This window comes from Dendropsophus ebraccatus, chromosome 7 (genome assembly GCF_027789765.1).
Source record: "Dendropsophus ebraccatus isolate aDenEbr1 chromosome 7, aDenEbr1.pat, whole genome shotgun sequence".
In the NCBI taxonomy this organism is placed as follows: Eukaryota; Metazoa; Chordata; class Amphibia; order Anura; family Hylidae; genus Dendropsophus; species Dendropsophus ebraccatus.
Genome location: NC_091460.1, coordinates 137774980 through 137787072, shown reverse-complemented (window position 1 = coordinate 137787072; position 12093 = coordinate 137774980). Strand labels below are relative to the sequence as shown.

At 43.2% G+C, this 12093-nt stretch overlaps 1 protein-coding gene across 1 annotated transcript in view; it reads right to left on the bottom strand.

The window, feature by feature from the left end:
- Positions 1 to 4188: 4188 nt before the first annotated feature.
- Positions 4189 to 12093, bottom strand: part of ABHD18 (abhydrolase domain containing 18) — a 21429-nt gene continuing 13524 nt past the window's right edge. Inside the window, exons 7-13 of the mRNA XM_069978590.1 lie at positions 11418 to 11445; positions 10863 to 11001; positions 10583 to 10672; positions 10068 to 10169; positions 9151 to 9484; positions 6457 to 6619; positions 4189 to 4760 (exon numbers count right to left, since the gene is read on the bottom strand). Coding sequence (XP_069834691.1) covers positions 4709 to 4760; positions 6457 to 6619; positions 9151 to 9484; positions 10068 to 10169; positions 10583 to 10672; positions 10863 to 11001; positions 11418 to 11445 — 908 coding nt within the window. The 3' untranslated portion in view covers positions 4189 to 4708. The remainder of the gene's footprint in view (positions 4761 to 6456; positions 6620 to 9150; positions 9485 to 10067; positions 10170 to 10582; positions 10673 to 10862; positions 11002 to 11417; positions 11446 to 12093) is intronic.

Here is a 12093-nt window from a genome sequence, read left to right as displayed (position 1 = left end):
ATAGTAGCTGCCCCCCTGTGAGTTGTACCTCTATAGTAGCTGCCCCCCTGTGAGTTGTACCTCTATAGTAGCTGCCCCCCTGTGAGTTGTACCCCTATAGTAGCTGCCCCCCTGTGAGTTGTACCTCTATAGTAGCTGCCCCCCTGTGAGTTGTACCTCTATAGTAGCTGGCCCCCCTCCCCTGTGTGTTGTATCTCTATAGTAGCTGGCTCCCTGCAAGTTTCCCTCTATTATAAATGCCCCCTTATAGTAACTGTCACCTTGTGAATTGTCACCCTGTAGTAGCTGTGCCCCTGTGAGTTGTACCTATAGTAGTTGTCCCCCTATGAGTTGTACCCCTATAGTAGCTGCCCCCCTGTGAGATGTACCCCTATACTAGCTGTCCCCCTATACTAGCTGTCCCCGTGAGCTGTACCCCTATACTAGCTGCCCCCCCGTGAGATATACCCCTATAGTAGTAATCCCTCCCCATGAGTTGTACCCCTATAGTAGCTGCCCCCCTGTGAGTTGCCCCCCCCCCTGTAAGTTGTTCCCCTATAGCAGTTGCCCCCCTATAGTAGCTGCCCCGTCAGTTGTACCCCTATAGTAAATTGGCACCTGTAATGCTACCCCCTATAACTAGATGTCTGGCTATAGTAGTGCCCCTTTTTGCATTCCTTTCTGTATAGTAGAGCATAACAATGTATATAGAATAGTAAAAAAAAATTCGGACAACTGATGGGAGAATTTTTATTGGGGGAAGAACAAAAAAAAAAAAAAGAGTGAAAACTGGGAGTTGTAGTTTTGCAGCATCTGGAGAACACACCTGGCCCAGATTTATCAATCAGATTTTCCCCATAGCAATCAGTTACTACTCCATCAGAAAGCTGAGGTGTGAACGGTGACTACTAGGAGTAAATCCAGACAGTGTTGGATTGGAGCAGATGTATATATCAGTGGAGGTCAGGCCGGTCTGGCACAGATCCCAGAGTAATTCACTTGCCTTTAAGGATCTATTATTTATGGGTGAGGTTCTTCATAATAACATTCCTGTTTATGTAGAGTGCGTGTACTGTATAGGTCAGGGCAAAGATTTTTAGAACATTCATTTTGCATTAAAAATAAAAATAAAAAAAGGTAATTTTTGGCTTTAAAGGAAATGCATCACCTAAAATTTCTTTTACTGATCAGACACTAAAAGTTTTTCTTTTATTCCAATCCATTCCTATTTTCTGACTTTTTTATTATTATTTTTTTTATTTATTTCACTTTTTGTACAATGTTATCAGGGCTGCTATGTTGTCTGAGTTGTTTAACAGCAGTTAGTGACATGCTTTACAGCAAGCCTCATGGACATATTCAACAGTAGACAAAGGGGGAGAATTATCAAACATGGCGTAAAGTGACACTGGCTCAGTTGCCCCTAGCAACCAATCAGATTCCACCTTTCATTCCTCACAGACTCTTTGGAAAATGAAAGGTGGAATCTGATTGGTTGCTAGGAACAACAGAGCCAGTTTCACTTTACACCATGTTTGATAAATCTCCCCCAGAGTGTGTTCCCCGGAGATGAATGTGAAACATTACTGAGAAAACTCTAACCTTTGAAAAGATCATTCCACAGGGAGCTGCTATTCTCTACTCTATCTGCTGGTGTCACATGACGCTGCAATGCTGTACAAATCACTATACAGCAGCCTCCTCTTATCACCACAGACAACACAAAGGGGAGGATTTATCAAACTGGTGTAAAGTAGAATTGGCTTAGTTGCCCCTAGCAACCAATTAGATTCCATCTTTCGTTCTTCAAAGAATCTGTGAGGAATGAAAAGTGGAATCTGATTGGTTGCCGGGGGCGACTGAGCCAATTCTACTTTACACCAGTTTGGTAAATCTCCCCTAAAGTCTCAGTTTAGTTTAAGCCTCAGTGGCAAGAATAAAAACTGAAGAAAAAAAAAAATCGCCAGCAGAGAACAAAGGACTTCCCAGCTGGACCTGTGTGAAAGCCAGTATTCAGAGGTCAGTGCCCCTTCACAACCAAGCACATTTTTTTTTTTTTTTTTTTCATTGTCGCCAAAACCTTTTCACTTTTTAAAGTCGACATGCCTATATGAGGTCTTGTTTTTTAGTGGGATAAGGTGTACTTTCTATTTGCAACATCTTTAGATACTTATTTACGATGCAGGATGACACAGGCACAAAAGCTCTACAAAGGGAGAATTCTCTGGTAAGCATCAGGGCTTTGCGATGGTAGCCATGGACACCGGAAGCCTGGCTATGGAGGTCACCGGGAAAGGGAGGGGGTAAGTCTGGCGCGCATCCGCAAGCTTTGCCCCCTCTTTTCCCTGCTGCTGTTACAAGCTTCTAACAGCGGCAGGGGACAGAGAAAGGGACCCTTGGTTGTCATAGGGTTAATGTTGATAGAAGAGATGAGTGAATTTACAATAAGGAAGCAAAGCGCTTCATTATCTCTGCAATCTGCTCATTAGCCGGCTGCCTTGTAACTCTGTGCCGATGCTCCCGGGTGATGGAAAAAGCTGGATCCAGTCCTGGGAAAGATTCTCAGGACTGGATCAAGTTGTCCCAGCACCCAGGGAGGAGTGGTAGTCAGTTAAAAGGCAGCAGACTGATAAGCGGATTGAAGAGATAAAGGGGGGGGGGGGGGAGATGTAGGCCTCGCCCCCTTTTCCCAGGCAGGATTCACTAAGAGGCACACACCTCTTAGTGAATCCAGCCAGCCGGGTCCCTGAATTTGCGCCCGGCGTACTAAATCTACACCGACTTCCAGCAGGTGTAGATTTGGATCAAGATTTACACCTGCGAGTGGGGCGTAAGGGAGACGTACGCCAGGGAGAAGGGGCAAATCTGCACCTCCTCCCTGGTATACGCCTCGGGCGTATCTTTCATAAATGCCCTCCAAAGTGTTTTGCTTCATTATTAATGTAAATTCGCTCATCTCATGGAGCCAGAACTCCAGTAATACCAACAAGTCTCTAGGTATGCCAAGTATATGGCATACCTAGAGACCTTTATTAGGTTCCCTGCCGCTATAGAAAAAAAAAAAAAATCTGCACCCCCAGCAACTGCTGATGGGGTAACAAAAGTCCAGAAACCACTTAGATGCTGTGGTCAAATTGTGATTGTGGCATTTAAGGGGTTAAACTACAAGGATTGAAGGTTTCTCTGCTCTTGATAGTTAGAGCAGGGGCCCTGCTGTCAATGACCATCTTGTCCCATTATATCCAGCGCAGAACACCAGTGCCAGGCTACTTGTCCCCACCAACAAAACACTTATTGTGGTAATTAACCCCTTCCCGTTAGCAACATGTATATATATGTTTCTGCACTGACAGCGCTTCTGATGTGTACGGGAGTGCTGCAGTGAGAGCAATCCTGCACACATCAGTGTGTCCGGGGTCGGAGGTAATGAGAGGCAGCTGCAATCCTGCAGCTGCATCTCATTAACCCTTTAAACACCGCGATCTATAGCAGTCGCTGCGTTTAAGGTACTCAGTGACAGAACAAGCTTCTGTCACTGAGTCATCGGCACCCCTGCTGGGGGGGGTCCTGATCGCTTGTGCCGACAGGCGAGGGTAAGTCCCTTACCTCCGTCCTGTCAGATTGGCGATCCATGTATAGAGTTCTGCTCTCAGGCAGGCTCTATACATAGATCGCCGATAAAACTGATCTATGCTATGTGCATGTTTTACAGTGATAAAAAGTGTAAAAAAAAAAAAAAAAAAAAAAAAAAAAAAAAAGTAATAAAAAAAGGTTTTAAAAGTCTTAAAATACCCCCTTGCCCATTATAAAAATACACATATTACATATCGTAGTGTGCGGAATTCTCCGATCTATTAAAATTACTTTTGTGCATCAAAGGGCTCTGTCTTGAAGGGGTTAAAAGGTAAAAATTTGTGCAAAATGTTGGCACAGTCTCAAACTTCTTACATGGATAAATAGACTTTATAGCATGTCCTCTTGTGTGGTGTGCCGATATAGGGATGCTTACAGTTTGTCACATCCAGCTCGTCCTGGAATCCCAAAGGCTTCTGCATCAGGGATCCCAGGGCGATCTCCTCAGGCTTTGAGTAATTCATTTCTCTCCCTCAGATCTCAGCGATGACGGCCTTTCCCGGTTGAAAAGAAATTGTTTTTCAAAGACACAGTAGGGGAACACTCATCACTGTTAGGAATATATCAGTCTCGTCAAAATGTATAAAGGTTAGGCTTTAATTATTCTCTTTCTACAAGAGTGATCGGGCTTATTCCTGAGGGGTCATCAATCTGTAAATAGGGCAATGAATTTGGTAAAGTCTTTTACATTCACAGACGTTACGTTTGATTTTTACTTCTTTCTTGAATAAATTACATATTTTAGATTAAAAAAAAAAAAAAAAAAAAAAAAAAAAAAAGGGTATAAAATGTTAAAAATGGTTTAAGTACAAACCTTCGAAGTCAATGGAAAAGGTGAGAAATAACTAATCATGTACAATTTAGAATCAAATACATTTTTGAAAAAACAACAACACTGTGTGTCTCCGTACCAAAGAGGGCACATTGTATTATGGAGGCAGCAAAGCCGATTTCTGAAAATCTTCTCTCTTTTCCAACATCTGGAGAAGCGACATTATTCATCTTCTCAATCATTAAAACCGTGTTTAACTAATAGTATCACCAGTCTGTAATGGGGACGGAATGGATGTGGATACACAAAGAAAACCACGCAAAATCACATGGGGTACTTCTGAAGAAACCGATCAAAGGCATCATAGATTGCTTGCCTATTGGGGAAGAACATAACAGTATTAAATATAAGTGAAAGCAGCAAGTTTTACATATGAGCTCTGTATGAGGGTATGTTCACACTGAGCAAATGCGGCGTGCTGTGTCCTGCAGTGAGTGAATGGGAGGGCGCACGCATCCGCTTTCTCCTGTCTGCGCTCAAAGAAGTGACGTCACTTCTGGGAGCGGAGAGCTGCAGCAGCGGAGGAGCACGCTCTCCCATAGACGGGCAATGACACACTGAGACAGGCGGGATTCCGCCTGATTTGCTCATTGTGAACATACCCTTATAGTTATACTGTTACTAACACAACCCCCCCTTCCTTTACAAGCCTACTCTGTAAATAAGGGGCCTATTCCACGGAGCGATAATCGGCCCGATTCAACCTATTATTGCTCCGAGGAATAGAGACAACGATCAGCCGATGATCGTGTCATCGGCTGATCGTTTATTTGGGTTCAAACCTAAAATGTTCGGGCGACTGACGATTTCACAAGCACCAACGATTTCACGAGTTCCTAAGCATGTTGCAGGTCTTCTCCTGCGCTCCTTCCTCCTCACGGTCCCGCGCGCAGCAGCAGCTTCGGAGCGGCCTGTCTTAGCTGACTGACCGCTCAGCCAATCACTGGCCAGGACCGCCGCGGCCAGTGATTGGCTGAGCGGTCTGTCAGCTCAGACAGGCCGATTCGAAGCGGCTGCTGCACGCGGGACCGGGAGGAAAAAGGAGCGGAGGAGAAGACCTGCAACATGTTTAGGTAATGTATGGTGTTTAAACAAGGGCTGCAAGGACATCGGTAACGATGTCCATGCAGCCCTCGCTAAATAATTATCGGGCCGTGTAATAGGCCCAGTAAGCGGGCGCTGATCTAGCAGATCGGTGCTCGTTTACATTATTGATCGGGCCCCCATCGGCCTGTGGAATAGGACCCTAAGAGACACATTTAGCTTATTATATTCCATGTATTAGCTTTGTTCTTACATTATCTTTTTGATATGTACAGTGGAATTTTTCTTTGATTTTCCTTAAAGTGTCTCTGTATCCACCAACCCACCCCACCAAACCGCTAGTACCATCTGTCGGATGAGAGTAAATCCTTACCAGTTGTGTCTTTTAAAATGCGCCCGGTGCCTTGGTTAGAGCAAAAAGTGATCTTTTAAACTTTCAGCACTGTGTAATGGCCGATAATCATTTGGTGCAATTGGGCCTAAAATGTTATGGGGCTGGACAATGCTTTGAAAGATTAAAGGGGTTATCCAGTGCTACAAAAACATGGCCACTATCTTCCAGAGACAGCCTCACTCTTGTTTCCAGCTTGGGCGTGGTTTTTCTGCTCAGTTCCATTGAAGTGAATGGAGCTTAATTGCAAACCGCACCTGAAATGGAGACAAGAGTCGTGTTGTCTCTGAAAGAAAGTGGCCATGTTTTTGTAGCACTGGATAACCCCTTTAAAAAAGGGTTTTCTAAGATAAGGACAGGCCGGTGTTTGGGGTGGGAGGGTGGAATCAGCTGCACCCATACTCTGTATTGCAGCCTTGTCCTAATCCAGTAAATAAGCCACTAATATTCTTCTCAGGAAAGCCCCTATAACATACAAATCGTAACCCTTACAATATAATTGAGCCCCCCCCCCTCCAAGTCCGCAGAGCACCCCAAGGGACATGTAAATATATAACTATAATCAATGTAATAGTACCTGAAAAGCCCTTGTTTAAAGAGGTAGGCACTGATATGGCCGCCTTCTAAATATCGAACCTCGCACCCAGGCCAAATCTCTTGAAGGCTGCGTACACCAACCCGTGGGACATAGGCATCCTCTTTGGCTTGCACGACTATGATTAAGGTCGGGTCCACTGGAACTGTAAAATATACGTAAAGAGACTGTCAAACCTGCCAGAACAAAACCTCTGGAAAGTGCCTCAAGGGAGCAGCAATGCCATCTGGTTCCTCCATCCTGCATATAGTAACTGTATGTGTTAACAATAGCTTTAGCTCAGCGGCACATTTCTGTCCCTGCTCGTTCTAGTGATCAGTTTAAGAGTAACTGATATATTTTTTTTTTCCCCAGAAACTCTGTTATAGGTTTTATTAGGCAAAAAAAGCCTCTTTCTGTACTCAAAAAGCAGTTTTTTTCCAGCCTCCCCATCACTTATCTGTGCATTATCAGACAAGGCAGTTTTCATTACAAAGGAGCAAAGTAAAGACAGGTTTGCTGAGTCCATTATAACCTATGGAGGGGGAAGGGCCAAGGGGGATGAGTGAGCAGGAAGAGAGGAGAAACAGTCTTGCCATTTAGGGACTGTCTGGCCATATAAAACACTGGATTCACATGTCAGAAAGGTCAGTGCTTATCTGGGAGCTTAGTGAGAGAAGATTACAGAATGTTGTTTTGTACAGGGCTGCCTTTTCTCCTCTCCCTGCTCATTTGACCCCTCCCCTCTCCACAGATCATAATGGACACAGAAATCCATCTCTCTCTGAAGGGGGGGGGGGGGGAGGTAGGAAAACAGCTTTTTGAGTACAGAAGAAAATCCTTTTGCTTAATAAAACCTATTACAGAGTTTCTTAAAATCACTTGTACTATTGATATTTATTGATTTCTGAAAAATGACATTTAAATGACAGTTACACTTTAAATGTGGGTCTGTTCACACGTACAGACTCGCTGCGTATTTATCGCTGTGAGTTTATCGCACATAAATCCGCAGTGATACTGATTGCTATCAAGTCAATATATGTGTATTCTCACTGCGTGTTTGGTGCGATTTTTACATGCGAGTTTTGATTCTCATATGATTTTCACAGGCGAGTTGAACACCACAAAAAACGCAGCTACTTTCAGTTCGAGTTCTGCGCGAGTTTTACGCAGTGAGTCTGTACGTGTGAACAGACCCTTAGGGTGCCTTCACACGTACCGTATCGCTGCGAGTTTCTCGCACATAAATCCACAGGGATACTGATTGCTATGAAGTCAATGTATGCGTATTATTACATGCGAGTTTGGTGCGATTTTTACATTCGAGTTTTGATTTGCACATGATTTTCACAGGCGAGTTTAACACCACAAAAAACGCAGCTACTTTCATGCAAGTTTTGTGCGATAAATACGCAGCGATACGGTACGTCTGAAGGCACCCTTATGCTGAATCTGAGGGATAGGAAAAAAAAAAGCTGAAATTCTATTAGATGCTAAGATATATGTATAATATAGATATTTTTTACATTGTTATTCTGCTATAGAAAATTAAAGGTGGATCTACGCTATAAACCTGCCTCTCAGCCCTTGAGTCATGTGGTCCTTGGTCTCAGACGGAGAGGAGTTCTGTGCGTTAGCTCCTGCTTTCCTTTCTTCCTTTTTGTCCGTCTTGCCTATCTTGTGTGACGTGTCCTTCATCACTGTTGAGTGGACACTGAATACCCTGATACTGATACTTATTGCCTTGTTTTCTTTTTGGTGGTTTTCCTTTTTATAACTGCATTGGAATTTGCCTAAGCGGTTCGTTATTTGCAATTGCCTATTTGCTAAGAATTTTTGCATTTATGATACTGGAAGTTATTGATCTTCTATATATGTTCTTGTTCAATTATGCCAACCAGCTGTGGTTGCTACACATGAATATTGCTTTGTACTTGTTACTGTGCTTTGTTCTTTCAAAAATCTTTTAATAAAATCAGATTTCACATACAAACCTGCCTCTCGAGTTAACATTAAAGGAGTTATAGTTATGTTTTACTCTGCTGTCGGATACTTAAAGGGGTTATCCAGCGCTACAAAAACATGGACTCTTTTGCCCCACCAGGTCAGATGTGATTTGCAATTAAGCTCTATTTACTTCAATAGAAACGAGTTAAACTCCACCCAGTCTACAGACAAGAGAGGGGGAAAAGTGACCATGTTTTTGTAGCACTGGTTAACCCCTTGAACTGTCCCGTTTCGTTGCTGCTGCCGGGTCCTCCCGCTATTAGCGGCTGCTGCCAGCCATTTCAAAACATTTGTCATTCCCACCAGAAATGGAAGCTCAGTATAGACTCTATAAGGAGCTTCTTTTTCCGATGGGAATGGCGCATCACCAGATTTTTGTGAAATCGCTGACGGTGGAGAGTGGGTGCCGGGGACCCAGCAGCGGAACGGGACAGGTAAGTATATGTTCCTGACATCATCTCCCCCGCAGCAGAATAAAATACTATTTTATCCAGGACAACCCCTTTAAGCCAACAATCGGCCATGGAGCATATGTAGAACGCAAGATCCAAGACAGAGGCAGCCATCCCCCCACCACCGCCACCAATGTAACTTTTTTGTGGTATAAGTTTTTATACTAGTTGTATGTATGTGTATTTAACTCACAAATGCATTCAGGTCTCCCTTATGCAGCGATTCATGTTATACCTGGAAAGTTGGCCACGTGTGTACATTCATCCATGACTCCTTTCATAAACAACAAGGACTCTCTCTGCAGAGCTTCGCTCCTTTTTGCCCGCTCCCTTTTCAGGTCACCGTTTAGGCCGCCAGTCATTGCTTTCCCAATATACGCCCCTTTAGGGTCACCTTGAAACATCAGTTCATTGTTATTGTTGCTGTTACTTGATGCTTGCATAGACTCTGCTGATAGTGGTTTCTCATTGAGGTGGAAGATACTAGCAGCGAGTTTTACGTGGGTCAGACTATCAACACTCTCTGGAAAATTTTTCACAAAGTCTTGTCCCATCTTAAAAGAATCTGTCTGAGGATAGAGTAAAGGATACAAAAAAAAATCATGGCACACTCCATAAACTCTTACCAGTCCGATCTGATGTTGATTAGTATAACATGTCAATTCTTTGAGCAGAAAGCAGAGGCGCAGAAGACATTATATTGAGACAGTGAGGCAGGCAGGATTCAGAGCAGAGCCTGCAGCGCCTGTTCCGCTCCGAATTTCCGCCTGTTTTGCTCAGTGTGAACAGGCTCTAACATTATGCACCAGGCTGAGCTAAAGAACTAAACTTATCCTCTTCACCCCCAGAACCAGTCCCATTTTAGGGTGTTTCAGCCCCTCCCGCAGCCCCCCCCCTCATATTACACACAGAGACATCGAACTGGGAACGAGCGCTGACCTGACAGGTCAACGCTTGCTTCCTCCTCAATATAAGGCTGTGTAATAGGGCGCTAGCTACCAGATTTAACAAATATAATTGAACTTTCTGTTAAATTACACTATTGCAAAAGTACTCTTTTAGTTAAGCCGAGCAACGTAGTACATTTTCCACCTACAAAACATATACGCACCACTGTTACTCTGGCATTGCAAAAAGACATAATTTACCTACCCCACAGTATTCAAGTAAACGCATGATCTCCTCCTCATAGACAGAGTGTGTGCAGTACTGTTTTTCAAGTTCTTTCCAGTTAACAGCTTTGCTTAGAACACCCTGGATCAAAGACATAGAATAAAAAAATATTAAAAGGGTATTCCGCTCAAAAATAAATTTTTGATATGTTGCTGCCCACGGGGATAACAAACATTCTTACCTTTCTGCGCTCCCTGGTTCTATACAGCATCTTCAGGTCCCGGCCAAGTCGATCGCACCTCCACTTCAAAGACGGACTCATCTAAGGATGACACCCTTTAATGAATCCGTCTCGGTAATGGGGGCGGGATACCCTTGGCCGGGATCTGAAAATGCGGTAGAGCACCATGCGGCGCAGAGAGATAAGAATATCTGTTATGTTATCCCCGTGGGCAGCAACATAAATATTATTTTTGAGCGCAATAACCCTCTGAGAACAAAACACAATTTATTTGCAAAGCCATGACAACACATACAAGAGGACAGCAGATTACCGAGGTAAAGACTGCAGAGGCTGTTGACCAAGAAAGGCATGGAACTAAAGGTATTGGTTTAGGCCAATTGGTTACTGCCAAAGAAGCCATCTGTAATGCAAAAGGGAAATAAAAAACAAGTTTTACGGCCACCTTATAAAAAGGCATATATATATATATATCTCCAAAAAATTATAATTATAAAATTGCATCATGGCAATTATGTTTTGCTACATATAGTAAACTTGGACTTTTGAACAACATACAGATAAGAGCATATGAGGAAAAGTTTTAAACTTACATGTCCTCCCATTGAAATGCCAGTCATCCCCAGAGGACCATATCCTTCTCTCTCTAGCCAGTGTAGGAGGGCAGATGACTCCAGCACAAGGGCACCACCCATGACAAATAAGTCAGAAACATTCTTTAGGCTTGATCTCCTTTTATTGCAGGTTAGAAGAGAAAACACACCATGGAGAGTCAGCTTAGAGCAGCAGTGGACTTATATCAAGTCGTGAAATGACTGCACTAATATTCTGATCTAATACCAGGTCAGCGTCTTGGCTCAGACTGAATAGCAGGCTAAGTTTAACTTAATTGTGAAAGTCTCCCTTCTGACCCCCTGGCAGAATTGTCATAGTGCAGTGAACCTTTGGCTGTCCAGGCATGATGTTTTGCAACAGCTGGAGGGCCAAAGGTTCCCCACCCTTGCTTTAGTGGGTACCAAGTGTTCATACCAGTTTTACGTTCACTGACAATATGATATATTACTCACTAGTTGGGGGGGTGGGGGGAGACACTGGGGAAGATTTACTATTGCAGGTTGTGAATTTACAGTAAATACACAATGACTTACAGTTGGTCCTTTGGTTTTCTGTAGCCATTTAAGAAGGCATGTCAAGGAAAAAGTATAAAACATACAAGTTTGTTACTAGATAGAAAACAAACATTTTAGGGTCTGTTCACAGTGCAAATACATTTCTTGACATACTTGCAACATGTGTCAGTTTAAAATTGTGCAATGGTGAGAGACATGTATAGGCTCCCAGGTTACAAAATAAAAAAAAAATAATAATAATTAAGAAAGCATTCCCTATAGTATGCATTTATGAGGTCATCTGTGTTGTGCCATTCATTTGTCATTCTAACTTAAAGTGACACTGCCCCCCCCCTTATTGCATTAGGACTACACAGGTGTAAAGGGTAAATTTTGCAGTTTTCATATCTTATTTTATATCATATGTCACAGTGCTAGTTCCAATATAAGTGATCTTTTATCACCTGCGGATTGTGCCACCTGGGCGGGGCTTCTAGACCGAATCGCCACTTAGCCACGCTTGCGCATACAGACTTTTTGATCACTTTTTATTACATTTTTTCTGGATTTGATGCGACCAAAAATGCGCAATTTAGCACTTTTTTGCAATTTTTTTTGCGCTGACGCCGTTTACCATGCGAGATCAGGAATGCAATAATTTAATAGTTCGGGCGATTACGCGCGCGGTGATACCAAATATGTTTATTTATTAATT